The sequence below is a fragment of the Octodon degus genome, unplaced genomic scaffold, assembly GCF_000260255.1.
Source record: "Octodon degus isolate 3935 unplaced genomic scaffold, OctDeg1.0 scaffold00003, whole genome shotgun sequence".
Classification (NCBI taxonomy): Eukaryota; Metazoa; Chordata; class Mammalia; order Rodentia; family Octodontidae; genus Octodon; species Octodon degus.
The window spans coordinates 30,490,562-30,511,424 of record NW_004524579.1 but is presented as its reverse complement, the minus strand read 5'-3'; the positions used below and the strand labels follow the sequence as shown (position 1 = coordinate 30,511,424).

At 34.9% G+C, this 20,863-nt stretch overlaps 1 protein-coding gene across 1 annotated transcript in view; it reads right to left on the bottom strand.

Annotated features, from left to right (window-relative positions):
* The window catches only part of Dcc (DCC netrin 1 receptor), a 1,292,183-nt gene that overhangs the window by 712,772 nt on the left and 558,548 nt on the right, over positions 1–20,863 (bottom strand). Inside the window, exon 3 of the mRNA XM_004623665.2 lies at positions 10,762–11,046. Within this exon, the coding sequence (XP_004623722.1) occupies positions 10,762–11,046 (285 nt within the window). The remainder of the gene's footprint in view (positions 1–10,761; positions 11,047–20,863) is intronic.

Genomic DNA, 20,863 nt, shown 5'->3' with positions numbered 1-20,863 from the left:
CCACAGTGTGCTGGCCCCCAGCACACACTGAGCCAGAAATTGAAACTGGGAGTGGTGCTGTACACCTGTAATCCCAGAGGTTGGGAAGCTGAAAATAGGAGGATCACTATGAGTCGGATCTTTCTGCTGAGGCCCTGTAGATCCACTACTAAAATACATTTTAAAAAATCAACTTTTTTATTATATGTGTATTTTTATTTTACTAAAAGTAGTATTTTTCAAAATAAAAGTATCTATTTTTCGAAACTAATATATCAATGACAATGGTGAAATTTCTTCACATACTTCAGTACTGCAAGTGCTTGCCTGGCTAGGTAAATGTCCTGAGTCCGATGTCTGGTGAAAAAAAAGTATTTCTCTAAATTTTTAATGAGTGGTTTAATAAAAATAACTAAATTTTTACCTAACTTTCTTCATTCATATTGTTTTGATACTTTGGTTAAATTACATCAGAAACATCTGACCTTAAACAGATATATATTCATAAAGAAAGGCACACTTAATAGTTTTTGCAGATAGTTTTAGGTAGTATCCTGTAACACCATACTAAACCTCAATAAAAAGTTTCTAAAAGTCATTTGTAATCTAGAACTTAATAATATATGAGGAAATGTTTTGTCCCGTATTATCAAAATTCCTGGCTTTATCCTGTGCTTTGAGTGAATCTTTCACCCATGCAAAATTTTGTCACATCAATCAGTGGTCATATGGAATGCTACAGTGCACTAGAAAGACCCTCAAAATTAAAACATATTATTATTATTATCAAAAAATTTTCTTTGTTACTTTCATCACAAATCCCATTAAAAAGGGCTCTTAACATTGGGAAATTGTCAAGCTCCCAGAGGCAAATGCAAACTTTCCAAATGTCTAATTTTAGCTTAAAAGCTTGAATTCCATCCTTAGCAGGAAATGTTATTTTCCTACAAGTGACTGACTCACTTTGTTCATTTTTGAGAAAATATTTTAAAAGTAAAGAAGTCTGAATAGCTACAGTTTCTCTGTTGATTGTCCTTTCAAGTAAAAATAACTTTCCATGAGGGGGAAAGTGAGACAGCTAGTTTAGTTCAAAATTTAAATGATTCCAGAAATGTTTACTGTGCAAAACTCATCGTATTTTAATTCTCTTCATGTGTATTTTCCATTTCCATATGCAGTGTATTTTTAAAAGGTTCACTTAAAGAGTAACATTCAATTAAATTAAAAAATTTATTGCTTCATCAAGATAATCCTTAAGTCAACATGGTGAAAAATGTAATAGACACAGTAACATTAGCATTAAAGTAGGTTTGACCTCACAACTCCTGAAAATTAACCTGACAGTTCATGGACCCTACTTCCAGAATAAAGGCAGAAACACTCAACAGATGAGTAGTTTTTCTGAAATACTTAGAAGCCTGTTTCTATTCAACAGAGGAATAGTTTTGTATCTTTTACACAGAAATTGATAAATATAATCCCTTTTCTATGGCCTTTCTTGTCTCCATTCTTATATTAGGTTCCTTTGAGAAGATGGTGCAAAATTTAAATAGGTTCAATAATTATCTTTTAGCAAGAGCTTATTATAAGTCACCGAGTTCTTTGGATCATAAAACAGCACATTTATCTACTTTTAACTTATTCAGGAAAGCTTAGTATCATTAGTGCCTATGCCCTAAAGAAGTATAACAAATGTGTTAAAGTGGAGAGTATTTCTTGTTTATGGGCACTTTTAAACATTTTAATAATTTGAAGAATGCATTGACCATTCTTGTTATTGTTAGATTTTGCATTGGTGAAACTACGCAGCTTGTGAGTCTAAGTGGGAGTGTTCACTCTCCACATTCACAGGTTCTCCCAAATGCCCCAAGAAGCAGTACAGTTTTGACCTCCACACTAACGGCCAATGAGTAGTTTGACCACATAAATCAACCAGCCTGAGACACTCTAGAAGGAAAGGGAAACTCTTGGGCGTGGGGCACCAGGCACAGGGCATGGGGCAGACTGTGATCACAACTATCTCAACTAGTCTAGAATGTGTGCTCCCCCTTGCTGATAACTCTCCTGTAATGGGACCATTTTTCAAAACTATTACTTAGTAATTTCAATATTAAGCTTATATTACTGAATCTAAAGCATGTCTGAGGCATAGAGAAATGAAATATTGGACATAGGCATCTTTTTCTACAAGAAAAAAGTAACAGCTTTTACAATTTAATAACTGCCATTCTCAAAATAACAAGTACTAGCTTTTAAATTTTCTGCTTTCTAAATGTAAAGTCCTTTTTTCTCTCATTGTGCACCCCTTGGTGCTCTTTATTAAATTCCTGCCCCCATGGTATAGCAAACACTTTTTCAACTGGAAATGAAAGGACACTGCAGGCTACTGTTGGTTGTTCTCTTTGATATCTTTGCAGGCATGAGCTAGAAATTAATTTGACTTCACAGACCTCACTTCCTCCATCCATATATTCTCCATTTCAAGCTAAACTATGCTTCACCTGCTGGCTTCTGGGCCTTCCCTCTTTGTAGCATCAGGTGCATGTGTCTTCAAATGCCAGCATATATCTACCTTCATATGTGCTCTGAGTGAAAAATTTCATGAGACTACTTCTAAATCTCTGCTTCAATGTTTTATTTGAAAAATATAGCCCAATCAGTCTGATCACAGGAATAAGAGTTTATTTAATACAAAAGGAAAAACACCTGTTTATCAGCCCAGGATCTTTTAACATAGGAAGAGGAAGGAATCTTTTCTTAGGAGCTATTGTTTATCACTCTGTGATTATATTATTTTTTTCATCATTTGCACCAATTCAGTACTAAAAATGACATTCCCTTTCTGCAAATATTCCTACATCTGTTCATATTTCCTCTTTCTTTTTCCATGTACACACACACAGTGCTATTTGTAATCAGAATTTAGAGGAAGAGAGAGAGAGCATCTATTCTTATCACTAGCGTATGGCTCTGTTCCTCTTGTCTCACAAGGAAATTTTGGCCTAACAGCTTCATTTTCTAGCAGATCTAAAGGAAGTTAGTTTTCATTTTTAGAATGATTTGTAGAACATTTTTTAGCTGACAAAAATCTAGAAAAAATGTTACCACTATAATGTACTAAAGTTAGTGTGGAGAATGTAAAAATTACACATATGCACATATGTACACATATATGTGTGCATTTAAAACTTTCAAGAAAAAAATGGGTTTTAATTCTAGCTCTTGACTTTGATAATGAACTTAAGTATTTGATGTATTTCCTATTTAGACATGGTTGAATTAACAGAGGTATGCCCATAATTTACAACTATGTGTATCTTCTGTGCTCTATGAATAATTTGATATCAAACGAGACTAAAGGAAGAAGCAAGCTGCCATTCTCTCCTCTATTTTCTTCTGCTGCTCACACTCATGGCCTTAGCTGTGACTTCTTCACACCCTCACAGAAAGCTTCCTTTGTGTGTGAGTCAGGGAAGGCTGCTTGCCTCTTTGGCGCACTCATCCAGGGTTGTCAAGTGTTAGATTCATAGTAGACATAGACTGTGATGGCCCTTAAAAGATAGACTCTTCTTTCCAATAAATATTTATTCTGCTATGGGGAGAATGATCACAGGTATATTATTCTTCCTTCTACCTTTCAAGAAATGGTACACTTCCAGGGAACGGTAGCTACGAGGAATAATGCAATCACTAACATTACTCAAGGCTAAGTGTGACAAGGGGAAAGAACTACATTTTCTCCTATTGCTTAATGAGAAATCATTTGTGATGTTAAAATAGTGCACATGTGATTTTCAAGTAGGACTCCTGGACTATTTTGATGTCCCCCAAAATAGCACTGAGAGATAAAATTACTTTTTAGCAAAATTAAAATCAAAGGAAGCTTTAATTTCCTTGATAAATTTGAACTCTCAGGCACTGGGAGTAAAAGACAGGATGGTGCTGAATGCAGTAAAATAATAAGTAAAGTTTTCATTAGAGAGAAGAGTTAAAAAGTGTGACCCATCCCAACTTCTCTTAAGACAAGGAAACTAAGGATTTTAGAGATTTGTGTGGATTGCTAAGGGCTCCTGAAGACCAATACTAGAAGGCTTCTCTGTTTAGACTTCTATTTTTAATCCAGTGCCTCACATACTACATCATACACCAAAATAAATTATGTCAAAGAAAAGGCAAAACTTTTTTATTGTGGAAAAAGCAGTTGCAGGGAACTCTGACTCTTCTTAGATATGAAGAAAAGATGCAGGCACTACACAGATTATACATAGATACTCAAAATCAAAATCAGGTAATTTATTAGCATATAAATAATCATAACAAGAGACCAAAATCATTTCAACCGTGGAAGAGTCTCTAAAATGTGAAAAGTCATTTTAAACAATCTACAGAAGCGTCCAAAATTCTAAGCATTGTACTCTTAACACCGTATTTAACCCTCATAAGCAACACTTCAGGACATATGATTGCACTGATTTTATTATGCAAGATAAATGAAGATTGATCAAATAACTTTCCCTCAACTGCATAATCAGTAAATGATGAAACCAAGATTTGTACTTAGTCAGGTGTGAAGTCCATGTCCCTGATGATTTCTAATGAAAAATTACATTGAGGATTTAATTATGAGTTGATCAGTATTAGTTGACTATTAGTTATTAGCTGAGCCCATGGAAACAGGCTATGGTAGCCCATATGCAGATATTTCCATGTCGTCAAATTAAATCTGATATAATATCTAGCAAATATGAACTTCGCATGGCTTAAATATAATAGGATCATATTACATCTGGAAGCTTATGAAACTATTTAATTCATCTTAATTCTTCGAATGGCTATGAATGCACTGTTTATAGCCTTGTAGAGGAAATAATTATACAAGACTATCTTTTTAAAAACAAACTATGGAAAAATTCTTCAATACAGTGAAAAATATGGCATGAGACAAAAATACTATGTAATAAATGCATTAATCTGATGTGTCTCTCACTTCACTTCTGTTCTTCCTGTGTATGTATATGCTGTAATATCCATTGCTCAAATATATTCAAAGACTCCCCCAAAGCAACAAGGTTGATAGAATCCAGTTTAAGTCCTAAACTATGGCACTCAAGATTCTTCACAGAATTAGTTTAACTCCCATCCTCCTCAGTAGTAGCTGTCATCTACTGGGTTCTTCTCTTATGATTTACAAGAGTAATCAACTAGAAAGATTTTCCAACTTTTCCACCTAGACATGATTAATCCTTTGCTTTATTTGCTTGTTTTTATTTTATCTTTGTTTTTTTGTCTTTTTGAGACAGGGTCTTGCTCTGCAGTTCAGGCTGGCCTTGAGCTCACTTTGTAGCCCAGCCTGGTCTCAAACTCACAAGCCTGCCTCAACCCCTTGAGTGCTGTAATTACAGGTGTGCATCACCATGCCCAACATTGGCTAGTTTCATTTATTGTCCTCATTTGGAACTAGATACATTTACTTGAAGTTACGTCTCCATGTCAACTATCAGTCAGAGACCACAGGAACAAAAAACTAACTGGTCTGATGATAAATCTAAAAGCTGACAGTGTACCTTCATCATTATGCCTTAGAGATCATCATTCTATACAAATTATAAACACAGATCATATTAACGTTTATAGACATATTCATTTTCTTGTACTATGCTGTCCTGTACTTTGCCGATACTACCGTTTTTCTCAAGTTGAAGGCTTGTGGCATGCCACATCAAGCAGGTCTGTCAGTATCATATTTCCAATAGTATAAAGCTACTTTGTGTTTGTGTCACAGTTTGATGATTGCTGTAGCATGTCAAACTGTTCCAATATTTTTATGTTTTTGTTCTTATCTGTGTTCAGTGGTCCTTGTGGTTACTCTTGCCACTATTTGGGGGAGCCACAAATCATACCTACAATAGTTGACAACCTTAGTTACTAAATATAGGTTCAAACAGCTCTAGCAACCGGACATTATCCTTCCTCTCCCATTTCCCAGGTTTTCCTATGTCCATGAAATACAATGTTGGAAACTAGGCCAATCATGAATGAGTACACAACAGTCTCTAGCATGTTCTTCAATTTAATAAAGAAGCTACACATGATTAAGCTCAGTGAAGGTGTGTCAAAGGCAGAGCTAAGGTGATTTTTTTTTTTACAAAAAGCTTCCTGTGCCAGTTAGCTAAACTGTGGATGCAAAGCCCAGAACAACCTTGTTAAAAGTGCTCCTTCAGTGAACACACACATAAGAAAGCAAAACATTCTTACTGCTGATACAGAAAAGGTTTCGGAGCTCTCAATAGAAGATCAAAGAAGCGACAATACACCTTTAAGCTAAATCCAAATCTAGAAAAAAGACATAATTCTTTTCTAATATATGATAACAGAGAAAGTTGAGGAAGCTACAGAAGAGCAGTTTGAAAGCAGAGACTTATTCATGAGGTTTAAGAACAGAGACCAGTTCCTTGTTATACAAGTGTAAGATGGAAGCAACAAATGTTGATATATAGGTGTACCAAGTTATGTCTATGAGAATACATGAAGGTGGGTATACTAAATATCTGATTTTCAAAGTGGGTGAAAGAGCCTGTATTGGTAGAAGATGTTATCTCGGAATTTCATAGGTAGAGAGAAGAAACCAATGCCAGATTGCAAACTATCCAAGGACAGGCTGCCTGCCTTGTTTTAATGCAGTTGGTTACTATAAGTTGATGCCAGTTTCACTTAGCATTCTGAAAATCCTCATCTTGTAAGAATTATACCAAATCTACTACTCTGCTTTTGTCCTATAAATGGAACAATAAAGAAATGACAGCATATCTCTTTGCAAAGTGGTTTACTAAATATTTTAAGCCCACAATTGAGAATTGTTGCTCTCATGCCCATATATGTACAGAAATATTTCTTCCAAAGTATTAATATTAGTTTCCAATGCTCCCAGGAGCACTGATGGAGCTATATAGTGAGGTTAATGTTGTTTTCTGACTATGAATACATATCCATTGTGCTGTCCCTGAATCAAGGAGAGATTTGGCTTTCAAGTCTTTTTATTTATTTATTTATTTATTTATTTATTTATTTATTTTTAGTATTTAGTTCATGGTCTCACTATGTAGATTGGACTCATAGTGATTCTCCTGTTTTCAGCTTCCCAAGCGCTGGAATTATAGGCGTGTGCCACCACATCCAGTCTCAATTGCCTTCTCAGCACACCCTGGGAGCAGGGCCGACACAACATGGCAGGGATTGAACCCCGAGTGCTGCACTCTGACTCAGCAGGTGCTTTAGTGCACTCAAATCTTATTATTTAAGAAGTACATTTTATGAGGGTATTCCTGCCAAAGGTAGCCGTTATTGCCCTGATTGGTACACAGCCATCAACTTCAAGGCAGAACCCTATGCCAGCAGTAAAATGGTTATGCTAGCTCATTGAAGGCTCAGCTGGCCATTAGCAATTTTCAGCAATAAAGTAAATTTTAATTAAGATATGTGCAACTTTTTGGACATATTCCTATTACACATTCAATTGACTATACTATAGTGTAAATACAACTTTTATATGAACTGGGAAATCAACGTATTTCTGTAACTTGCTGTATTACAATATCCACTTTATTGCAGTAGTCTGGAGCCCACGCTGGACTATCTCCAAGGTATGCTGTTAACTAATTTTAAAATGTGAGTGATATTGAATCAAATAAAAAGTTAATATAACATTGAGTTAATATGTTCTTAGGAATGAATGAAAGAATAAAACTAATCTTTTATGACTAGAGAGCAGAATTACCTCTAAATAAAATAAAATCTGAACTTTTCTGTCAATATTACAATAAAATTATAATCATTCAAAATATTTTAGAACATTTTATCATATTAATAGTGATTGCTTTGAATTATACTGATATTTAGTTCAAATCTATATGGGTCCAAAGTAATCCAATTATAGTTAAATGAATGAACAATGGATTGAATTAGAAACAGAGTAATTCAACTACAATATTAAGAAAACAGAAGTACGAATTGTCTGTGTAGACTGGTCACTTCAGCCAGCCTAGTGCCCAGAGTGCATTCTTAACTCTGCAGTTCAGTCTGCTGCTTGGCACTCAGATGTGATAAGCCATGAATAGTGAGCATGACAAAAGCAATGGCCGCTCCAATCTGTCACTGTTCCCATCACATAAGACAGTTTAAACCATCTCAACTCTCTTACTTAGGGTTTTCCTATTGACATTTCAGAAAATCTGTTAGAAGAATTTACTACTGATTTACTCCACAAAATGTGTAATTCCTTGAATGTGAAATAACTTAGTCAATCCACATAAAGCATTAGTGACTATGGAAAAACATAACCCTTTCAAGAGAGTTAATTCAAATTCCCCTTCAAGTTGTCTTAAATGCTAATAACACAATGAGTTTCTATTTTGTAACAGTGTCTTTCCTAAAGAGAATAGAAAATAAGCTATATCATATGTGATCTATTATTTCTTCAAACTGGTGCTTTTATAATGTGAAAATTGCTAAGGAAAAGGTTAGCATGATTTTAAAGGAAGAGAAACATTAGCAACTCATTAAAACATGAGGATTCACCATTCACTCATTCCACAATCTTGGACTTAGTTTAGATCTATATATTAGATCGACATCAACTACAAAGTCAAACACAGATGAGTAAAAGAAATGGAGTCAATATCTTATGGGATAGAAGTCACATCTTCGACTGGCTTGAACCACTGGTTATGCATACGTAAGTGTCCCAGCAGGCAGCTCGTACCACTGGTGGTAGAAGTGGTACAGTGGTGCATGTGACACTTATCCAATATGGATCATGCCCCATTGTGAATATTATTAACTCAGAACAATAACTTGTATAACTCTTTGCGTGTGTGTGTGTGTGTGTGTGTGTGTGTGTATGTGTGTGTGTTTGCAATGTATCTCTGCTCATAATCCTTTCAAGGAATATATTAACGAAATATGTTTGAATTCACAGCACTCTGATAAACATTCTTCTTAGATTAACTTTTTAAAAAATATTCAGTTTCTGTTAAGGAAAATATTTCGAAGTCACAACAATAATTGCTTGTTTTTAGTGAAATTAATAATGTGGTTTTATATAAATCCTCATGGATTATAATTCAAAAGTGCTTTACAAAGTGAACAAATAAAGGTAAATGATAGTTTGTTATTTATATTTCTAGGTCTTTCACAACTTTCTACCTCAATTTTGATATTTTATTAGTGCATCATTCCTTAATGACACTTGAAAATGGACATTTCTACCATCTTATAATAATCAATATAGTCTCAGTTTCCATGTGAATTATTTTAGCTTCTCATCTGACTCAACATATGTATTATTAAAGATATGTTAATATAAGTATTTAAAATGTTCATGGATATAATGATCGTCTAAGTAAATACATGCATATGTTAGAAATAAATGCTACATTTGCACCTGCTACTACAGGCAGATATAATATAACTGTGTTGTTAATAGTTACAACAGCTTTCATTCAGTATCTTCGTGACTAATCGAGGATGAATATGTGAAAAAAGACATGGTTTTAAAGATGTCTTTATGTAAAGCACTGGGAAAGTTTCAATTGAATGACTAATTTGCTTTTAGAATAACCCTCTACACAGCCAAAGTAGTGTAATAACTGCACATAGTTAAGCATGCAGGGACAGGATACAGTATCTATATATTTTTCATTTCTTTCTTTTTAAAATGTACTTGGTACAGGGTCTCACTACACAGCTCAGACTCATAGTGATCCTCCTGTTTTCAGCCTCCCCACCTCTGGGATTACAGGCATACACCACCATGCCCAAATTTGGTCATTGGCACAGTGCGCCTCGGGGCTGGGGGAGCATAGCATGTGGGACCGGGTTCGTTGCCTGGTCCCTGAGCTTGTGAAAGCAGGTGCTTGGTTGGCTGAGCTATCTTGCCAGCCTCCAGTATCTACACTTTAATGAGCAATCCACAGCAATCAATTAAGAACTCAATGTGCTATTTTGTGATTCACATGAGTCAAAGTAAACCCTATTAATGAGACTGAGAGAAAAAGCAGACACTAGATACATAGATGATACAGCAGCAGTCATTGGAAGAAAAGACTTATTAGAGAACATTCAGCAAACTTCTGACTACTTAGGGATTATTTAGTTCAGTCTCAAGGATTTGTCAGAGAAAAGAAAGGGAGATAAAAGCTGGCAAAAAGTCACTTTATTTGTCATAATATTTATCACACCTTCTTGTAATTATTTGTGTGGCTGTATTCACCCAGAAATCTAACAGGCTGGGCTCTGTGTCAATCTCAGGCAATCTGCATCCCCTGTGCTTAGCACTATCCTTCACAGAAATGAGTGTACTAATGGATACATAGATGATGGTTCAACAGTAATTTAGGAAAGATTCTTACCTTCCTAATGCTCACTTTCATATTTTGAAAATGGGGATAATAACTTTCTCTTTTACTGTTATAAATCAGAGGAAAATGAAATACCCAATGGATATTATTAGCAATGCATTTTTTGCATAAAGCAGGATGTACTGAACATTAATGCATTCAGTGAAAGAAAGTGAATGAATTAAGCTAAAGTATGCATTTCTTTCCCAAGGACTTCAATGGCAGACATGGCTTGGCATGTCTTCATCCAATAATGCCTTAGCAAGAAGGCACAGATACAGAACATATAATAAGTACAAAAACATTGTGTAATGAAAAAATTGGTGTTTGATCTATTTAAGACAATGTCACTCTGAAGAGGAGAAGAAGACGAAGAGCGCAAAAATACCTGAGAGAATGCGGACTTCTGCTTCATTTCCTACCCTTGAGCTGGCTGGATTTCGAGCAGAGCATCGATAGATCCCAATGTCCCCTGGTTGAAGTCGGCTGATCTGCAGTGCTCCTGAGGGCAACACCACCACGCGGGAGTCTCCTGGGACCAGGTTAAGGTCTTGTTGATTTTTCTGCCAGTGTATTGTTGGCATGGGCTCCCCTATGACTTCACATTTAAGCAACAAGGTGTCTCCCATGAAGGCTGTCACAGACTCTGTTTGAGAAAGAAACCTCAGTGGTCCTAGGAAAACAGCAAAAAGAGAAAGGAGGATAAGTGTTTCAGATGAGGCACCTTAGTCACCAATATAAACAATCACACATTACATTCTTCACAAGAGACTGTATTTTACAAGATATGTTCTCAAATCCCATATCATTGCCTTTACACTGTAGCATACCACCTGTCAGGCACTGTGATTGGGATCTGTGACTAAAACAATGGCATTTTGCTTTATGCCAAGAAGCTTAGTATTTTGTTAGTATTGGTTAATAAATCAGCCATGTAAAGTAAACAGAGCAGATACATTCTAATTTTTCACAAGTGGAAATTGAGTCTCAGAGAAGTCAAATTCCACACACAAATTAACTCAGTTAGTATGCTGTAGTGCTCCAAATAAGACCTTGGTCTTCTGAATTCAGATTCTGTGCCCTTCCAGTTTTCCAACTTTAGACAAAGGTCTCAGGTCACAGGGATTCATTAAGGATAAGATGTGACATAACCTATGGCAGTTTCAAGAAAGATGAATATTAACTGCCAATCAAAATAACAAAGAACAATCTTTAATGGGTTGACTGCTTAAGGCCAATGATCATTAACATTTGCCAAGCAGAGTGTGCTGAAAAAGTGTTAAGGTTGAAATTAAGTAGCTTGTGGTTGGATGAATCTTTTAACAATGTATTTCATTTCTTGGGCTATAAAATAGGATAACAGATAATTTGCATGACCACAAAGATGCTCATATGAAACAACATGTGAAAATGATGTATTTGCATTGTACATCTGAATAAGGAAGTGAAGGAAAAATTATATATATAAAAAACCTGACCTTCACTAAATCTAAGCATGATGACTACAGGAATTTCTCCATCATGATGTCTTACAGGGAAAGCTGACAAGATATTTTGATCTTGTTCTTTGACACTTTATAAATAAGTTGATATCTATGATCCTAATCATCTGAACATGAAAATGTTTAGAGATTTTTAGTGACAACAAAGAACTTTTATGAATTATGTCATCATTGATAAATAATTAGTAATTTTTTTTCTAACACTAATGGATTCAATAAATGTACTTTCTATATTTTTGTTAGTATAGGTTTGTTAGACAAACAATTACATTCATTACATGAATTACATTCACCTTTGGGATTTTGGTTCTATTTATCACACTTGTATTCTGATATTTCCAATTTCATTTCAAATTTCCTGAAATAGTTTAAATTTGATGTACATTTTACAATAAAATTTGTTCTACTCATCACTTTGCAGTTTATATCAAGTCTTTATTAGCATAGTTCATGTTATTGTAATATTTATTTTATATATCCTAATTAAGCCCAAATTTCCCAGCTCTAGGTACAAGTTTTGTCAAAAAGTGTTGAGTTTTTACATCATTCTTTAGTCAGTAGCAGATCCTATTTTGTTCTGTTTTAAATACTGCTAGTTTTAACTTTAGTGTTTTAATTCTCACAAATCTAATTTTCCTTATAAACTGATAAAAAATTAGCTAAAGACAGAGAACAAAGATGTAATGGCCTGGGGCAATTATTATAATCCAATATCAGAGACAATAAATTGTCTAGTCTCGTTTCCTAGATAAAGGTAGAATTTCATGTTCTATTCAAAGATTAGTCTTTAAGCTAAAAGATAATTGAATCTTTACAATATAAATTACACTAAGTTCATCTATAGAATGGGTACAAGTTGCTGAAGTGTAACCTTATTATAGCTTTATCTGTATAAATAGATGAGATCAGAGAGAGGGAATATGATATTTTTAAGGATGACTAACATTAGATGATATACCATATTAATGGTGATAAAAATATTAAATTTATCCATTAAATGTTATCATATATATATATATATATATATATAGTCATCTGATTCCTAAGCTAAGGCTCTGGAATTTGGATTCATAGAGCTATGTGCATCAACACTACAGATATATCTACAGAGGGCGCCAACCACTTACCTAATTCCATTTTTTTTGAGTTATCAAGAAAACTAAGCTAATCTTTTACTGTGCTGGACCTACCACTGAGTGAAAAACAAAAGGAGTCAGCTGACTTGGACCTGTGCTTAGTGTTTAAAGTCTAATTTCCAAACTGTTCATAGTGTATGCTTTTGAATGTATTCAAAAGAAGACTACTTTACATTAATCTGCACTGATTAACTTCACTATAGGTATAAATATGTACTTAAACAGAGTATGGTTTACACAAATGAATACTACAATGAGCAGTGGTATATGTTTTGCATCTTATTTTGGACAACAAAGTTCAAACAAATTTCTGACATTTTATTCATATAGTTTTCTTTTTCATTCTCATTCATAATTTTTCAAGTTTGTAGTTAAACAGTAATAATTTCCCCAAAGAAGCAAGTTTTGTATTTTAGAAATCTGAGATAAGATAAAATACTTTTGGTGGTTTGATAAAAATATCTGGATACTTTTATACATTCTGATATATGATTCTTTGTAAGATACACCATTCAATAAATTTAATTACAGCGTGTATTGTACATTTGAATGTCTCTGGCATTCTAAGAGTGAACTTGAAAGTAAGCTCAAGAGCATAAAGTGAAATATATAATTGAAGCATATTTCAAATTGATATTCAACAATTGTTTCCCTACATAAACATTATCTGGCAAGGAGAATCCCACACAGGCCTGAGCTCGCATAGTGATGCAATTAGACTTAATGGAATCGGCTCCTTCCCGCATCCTTATTCAGTAAGTACTCTGTGTTAATTTCAAATCTTAATAAAGAGGGGTCAAGGTTTCATTCTATTTAACAGTGAACAATGCAGTGTTGAGAACTTTAAAAAGGTTAATTTTTTTTTTGTCACACTGTTAAATTGTAAAAGCAATTAGTAGCCTTTTTACTTTTTGTCCAATAACCATCTTGAAAGTGCATGATACAGGCCCTCAGTGGAGCATTATATTTTCAAGACATGAGTATGTGCATTCTATGATGAGCATTAAGTTCACTGTCATTCATAAGAATATAGTGTTTTTCAAGCATCATTTAATGCTCTAACTGAGTACAAATGACTCTTGTGCCTCATCCAGGTATGACTTTAATTAGATTCTCATAAAAACTGGTTATCTGCCCAGCAAGAGCCTAGTTGAAGCTACCAGATCACGTGTGATCTATTCAGCCACAGCATTTCCTCCCTCTTTCCTTGCCTTGTTCACTTGCATTCTAAACATGGTCGGAATATCAGTGACCCCAAATTCTCCTAAGTTTATTTCACTTGAGAAACTCTGATGTTCCTCAAATTTCTGGTAATTTTGTATTACTCAAAAGCTAGGCAAAGGATTTATTTAATTATATAACCAGGAATCCAGCACAGGAAGCTTATCATCCATATTTTGAAATCAATTTTCACATGTATTAAAAGTTTTGAAGCATAACGGGGTTTCGTTTGGATCTTATTTTACATAATATTTCCTTTAAAAGAAAAGCCCTGTTTCCTAACATCTGCCTATCAGTTATATAGTCATCCTTAAGGTCCAGAGACAAAATGCCCACCTTTTTTCTTCTCTAACTGAAAATCACTTTAAAATCTTTAAAGTAGTATAGCACTTATAATTTACAGGTACCAAACCAGAAATTAGTCTATAAATAATTGCCTGAAATACGTTTCCATGTTTGTAATATATTTTCTGCATTTCACTTCCACAGGGTATATCAAGGATTTACTGACAGGGAAAAACAGCATTTAAATATTTTCCAAGGATCTAAACATTTTGCAGACACCCACACCTTGAAATCTGGCTCTGAGTTTCAACTCTATCACTTTCCTACACTCTGGCAGTTTGGGTTGGTAAGTAATAACCCCCAGTGAGTCATTTTGTCCCTCCCCTTTTCACCATATTGGTGATTTTCAGCAAGATCTAGTTTTAGAGCTTGCACTGCTCTAACCACCTGTAGAAATGGCCTCATTTAAATATTTCTTTTCTGTTTACAATGTTAAGGATTGAACTCAGTGCTTTGCTCATGCTTGTAATTGTTCAGTAACTAAGCTAATACCCGAGCCTATGACAGTTCTTTAAATAGCTCTATTATTTCCATATTACATATGGAAGAGATAGCAGAGCAAGTGAGAGTACTTAATCTTTAAAAAAAGAAAAGGATTTAGGAGTGAATTATATTTTTTAAAAAATACCTTACTTCCTCAACCGAAGTAAAAGATGGATCTCTTTCATTTTTTTTCAACAAATAATACACTGCATATATTCTTCTTAGTGGTTAATTGCTGTACAAGATGCGGACTTGTGATCCTATTTACAAACACCATTAGAACAAATCATTCTATTCATTAACAGAATGTAACTATATATCTATCCCAACCACTTTGAATACACAGATACAAAATGGATCTCTTTCAAATGTCACTACTCTCTGATACAGAACTTCCCAGAATCAGCACAGAACTGAGTAAACTATATTGTTTGGTGAACACTGTCAGTTCTCAGGTATATTCATGGTTTCCACAAATAATGCAAAAGCAACCAGCTGTGGACCAAAAACATATATCTATATCTATATTTGTGTATACTTTTGTGTCTATACTAACAATTTGAGTTTGAAGCTACTTATAATGCATTTACATTTACATTATAGTAAGTATTATAAGCCAACTAGAGATAATTTAGTATCTCCAGGAAGATATATCTAGACTCAATGGAAATATTATGCTGTTTTACATAAGGATTTGAACATCTGCTGATTTTATATCTTCAGGGCTGTTCTGAACCTCATCTCCTATAGATATTGCAGAATAACAATTTATTATGGTCTAAGTAGAATTTTTATGTACAAATTTCAGCCAGAACCACAACGCAACCAAAAAGATCACAAAGCCTGTATTTAGTGCTGTCAGGAGGCTTCCCTATTTAGCCTTGGGAAATGCGGTTTCCAAGAATGAACTGTAGTCCAAGCACTTTCGTATCTTGCCTGGACCAGGATGCTACGGCAGCCTTTTAAATCCCGGAACACCTGGACTGCTTAGTAGCTTCCCACACCAATCAACTCATAGGCTCAGAAAATTTCTGTACCTTTGTGTGTTAACAAAGACCAAAACCCATTAGTGAGAAACTATAAAGAGAAAAGAACATTCTGTTTTACATATGGAAAAGTCAGACACATATGGAAGCTCAATTTTATCCCTGTCCTCAAAATGATAAACAGACATTTTTAATTCCAATTTTGTAAGTGACTAATACACAGTAAAAGTGCCTGGGCTTTAGCATCAGAAATGATATTGATGTCAACAATCCTAATTAAAGGTTTATAGAAAGCACTAATTGCTGTTAGCAAGAAATATACAGCTATTATTAGATTACTGTGGAGAAATAGGTCCACTTTGTTTATTCTGATCTTTGCAAAGGAACTCTCCATTATCACCTTGTAGTACTTTAACACTGAACAGATTCATGAAATATCTATTTGAGTATGTTATTTTCAGAAATGAAGCTGAAGGCTAGTTATTTCAAGAATGTTTACTATTTATACAAGGAAAAATGAAGGTGGTTTTTGTTTTGTTTTTAAGTGCTTCTATAACACCCTGCTTGAATATATGGGCTTTATTTAACGGCACCACAGTATTTCAAAGTCCTTACTTTGAAATTCTCCCCAGCCCAGGGAGAATTGCTTGTCCCTAAAGATTTTTTGGATCACTTATTTAAATTTAATTAATTAATTTTGCAATTTGCTTTATAGGCATCTTCCTGCCTAGTTCCACAAAACAAGGTTCCATTGTATTTTATTCGGTACTATAAATATTTAGTACAGTGCATAACAAACAATTTGTGACCTAATATTTGTTGCATGAAAAAATATGTTATTGCTTAGGCAATCAGTTGAGGTAAATATCCCGGGTTATAACCATTAAGAAGTCAAGGAAGGGTAGCAATAACTGGGGAGGCAGAAAAACAGCACAAGGTGGTGGTTACTTCAGGTAAAGTAAAATACAGCTGAGGAAAACAAACATACTCATGCATAGATCCTTTCCTTTCAAAAATGAATGTGGTGTAAGAAGAGACGCAATGCTTAATGCATTTTTGAAAACTTCACTTAAGCCTCATAAGTTTAAATTGAGAATCAGTGAACATTTGGATGGGATTTCTCATCATCCTTTCTTATCACTGTCTCTGAGGAAAAAAGTATCAGGGGTCTCAGGGCCAAGTTGGGTTCAGCTGAGATAGCCTGGGCAACAGCTGCAGCCATCATTCTTCTTTGGGACAATACATATTTCCTCAGCTTTGAAGCACAACCAAAATATTTACTGTCACTGGGGCTGTAGAAATGTTAATAGTGAAAGCAGCAAACATTTTTATTTGAGCTTTTCCTTTGTGATGCTAAAAAAAAATTAAAAATCACCATGGCAATGAATGGAAAGCTGCTAAATCTGTAAAGACATTGAAAGTGCTTTCATAATTAAAATAAAGAGGACAATAGTTTCTCCCTGGCCTATGATCCAGGCACATGCACATTACATAAGAAGAGAAATCTTCCAAATCTTTCCCTTAGGTCCAGTCAGAGAGTTGGGATATTTTCAGTGTATACTCTGATTAATTTGATTCTAAACTACTTTGGGTTTTTTAAGCATTTCAGAGTTCTCATTTATGCCAAGATTCATGGCCTCTGGGGATGCTTCTCTTCTACCCACACACCCCCATACTGGGTCTACTCCTTTTAAATTCTAATCTGAAAATAGCATATTTTTCTGATTTGCCCTCTAGCCTTTTGGCAGACTATCAGGCCCCACATCTTCTCCTGTGGAAGGTCTAATTATTAAGTAATTAAAGTTCATTTAATAAAAAGAGACTTATCAATTGGGAGACAGATGTTGAGGCTGGAAACATGCCTTTCTTTCAAACATTCAGCAATGTGGTAATGTCTTTGCAACTGCTAGTGGAAAGCTCCTATATAGGTTTCGTTTGCTCCAAATTAAAGCCTGAAGGTTATATTCCTTGCAAACTAGGCCTTGTTTGCCTCTGTCAAAATAGCTGAAGGGTAGAGAATAATGGTAAGCTAGAGAGTTTTTCTAGTTTTACCCCTGTTCAATAAGCAGCCAAAGACAATATAGAATAGTTATGGAATTTAAGTTCATCTCTGCCTCTATATCCCAAGTCCCTCCACAAGCCATCATTTTTCTGTACTCTTTTTTGTTTTGTGTTTGTTTGCCTGCCTGCTTGCTATTCATTGCAAGAATTCCCAACTCCTAGATGGCTGGCTGAAGAGCAAAGACTGAAATGTGAATGTTATAAACCTAGTCACTATGCCTGAGGGTGCCAGTCACATCTATGCTGTGTGTGATCTTAAAAAGAACAACCATGTGGCCAATTAATTGAACCTCAAAAAGATGTAATCATAGAAATGTGAAGGTGAAAGGAAAGGAACACAATACTGTTAGATTGCACAGTTTCTCTCTCTTGCTCTGTGAGTTCAGCAGGACTAAGTGAACTCATCCCTAGTGTCAATATTAGGGAAGGAGAAACGTCTTCAAGCTCGGCTTGGAATCAGTTTTGGAGATGGTCCAACATAACATGCTCGGAAGATCTGATAGTTTCCCAGATACTTGAACCAACTGAAGATAGACTAGATTGAACAAAAGAGCCAGAGGCAGACAGCACTTGGGGACTTCTTCAATTCCACTGTCCAGGAGCTGTTTAGTTGTTTGTCTTTCATGTTCTAACCTAGGATTTTTGCTAAATTCTTTCTCAGTGGCCTTCAAATCCAGGCAGTAATTCTGGATTTTCCCAAATTATACTTCTTAGGTACATCCTCAGGATCATGGTGCCATTATAAAAGTAAGAAAATCATACTCTCTCTGAGGGGCTAAATTTTATTACTGCACAGATTCAGGCAGGATTTCTGGACCCACCGACTTCCCCTGCAGTTGGTTATCTGGTAAGAGCTGCACTCACATACTAATGGCCTGTCTCTCTTGATTTCATTATGAGTGATCAGGCGCTCATGAGTCGGCTTGGTCTACCCCTTTCTTTCATTAGCTTCAGAGTCAGGGAACTCTGGGAAAGCATTCTTCTAGGTAGCATTTTAATAACTTCCCTTTCAGCCATCTGAGTTATTATCTAGCATCTATTCCCAGCACAAGAATAAATAATGAAAAGCTTTACAACCTCTTCCTCAAATTCATCTGGTATTGTCTTCCTGGATATAGATCTTTCATAAGGAGTAATCAAATCATACAGAACATCAATGCCATTATTCTATAGAAAGTTGGAAAGGAACCCTCCTTACAGATGGGGCCAGATAGCACACCACGTAGTGGCAACTACTTTCCACCCTAGCTTTGCGGTTTTATCTCTGATAACTGGAATAGGCCCTTCGCCTGGGTATATGCATTAAATGAAGATGTGCAAAGCAATTAAGAGTTGTTTATTTGCTTTATGATTTTCCACAAGAAACCCTTAAAGACATATTTCTAGTGTAAAAAATATTCTTTAGTAATCCAATATATAGATACAAGCCAAAATAATACCACATGTGAGCCTATCGATAACTGTAAATCTTTTAAAATGGCAAAAATCGTGCTTCTGAAAATGTAAATTGATTTGTCACTTTGGGAATATGATTTGATAGTGTACATCATATTGATTTAACCCACTAAATCTACTTCCAGGAATATATGCATAAATAAAGAAAAATGTTAGTGATTTGACATTGTTTAGTACAATATTAAGATAATGAAAATATGGACAATGAGATAATTTAAAAATTAATTACTAACAGGTTAAGCAGATTTTGAGATATGAACTATTCACACATTAAACAACCAAAATTTATGCAAATGAATATTTTAAAATATACTTATTTCAGTTTTTCTAATAAGTATATAGAAAAACATAGAAATAGAAACTTTCAAAGTATTTCTAATACTCTGTTCAGTGTGTTATATTCAGCACAAATTAGAAGCAACTCTTCATGAACATATTGATTTCACAAAGATCTGTTTACTTCGAGAGGCTTTGAAGACAACTTTATTTTCATTTCCTACTTTGCAGATAAAAGTCTTGTGACAAAAATTTGAGATTGATTTATAATCAATAACAATGAATAATTTTCCAGAATTTAGTCTCAGGCTTTCCATCAAGCTTCAATTTTATTGTATAGGATGAATGAATGTCACAACACTTATGCAAGTTGATTATAAATATAACAGATATTTGTTGGGCCTACTAGCAACTGTCCATAACTGAAGACAAGCACACAATTCAAATAAGAGAAAGGCAAACAACAACATCGGTATAATAATGTGCTTTGAGGTATGTTAGCATGAATATCCCTTCCATACTTTATCTAAGTTTCCCTGCCACAGAACCCTACCACCACTGCTTTTATTCATGATATCTTTCACGTCATTCATCTGGTCAACCAGACAGTGTGGTGACTCACTGTACGTGCACTGCTGACTAGGCCACTGGGCACCGATGTATTTTGTCAATCATTACTGTGATTGTGTTTATCAGGCCAGTTTTGAATCAAATTAAACATAGATTGCACACTGAGTAAAGCAGAATGTTCTTTTCAGGGATTTTAGGCCTCACCCAATTCATGGAAGGTCTGAATCAAACAAATAACCAAAGTAAAAGAGACTTTTCGATGCCTAATGGCATTCCAGCTCAGGCAGGGATCTTGCCCTGGTTTTGGACTCAGACAGGAAATCACACTTTTAGTTCTCCTGCTTCATTCACTTTCAGCTTAGACCTACAACTGTTCCTTCAGGTTCCCTGAGTCTTCACAACTCTTGGACTTCTTACCTCTGTAACTGAGTAAGCCCATTTATTATAATCTCAGT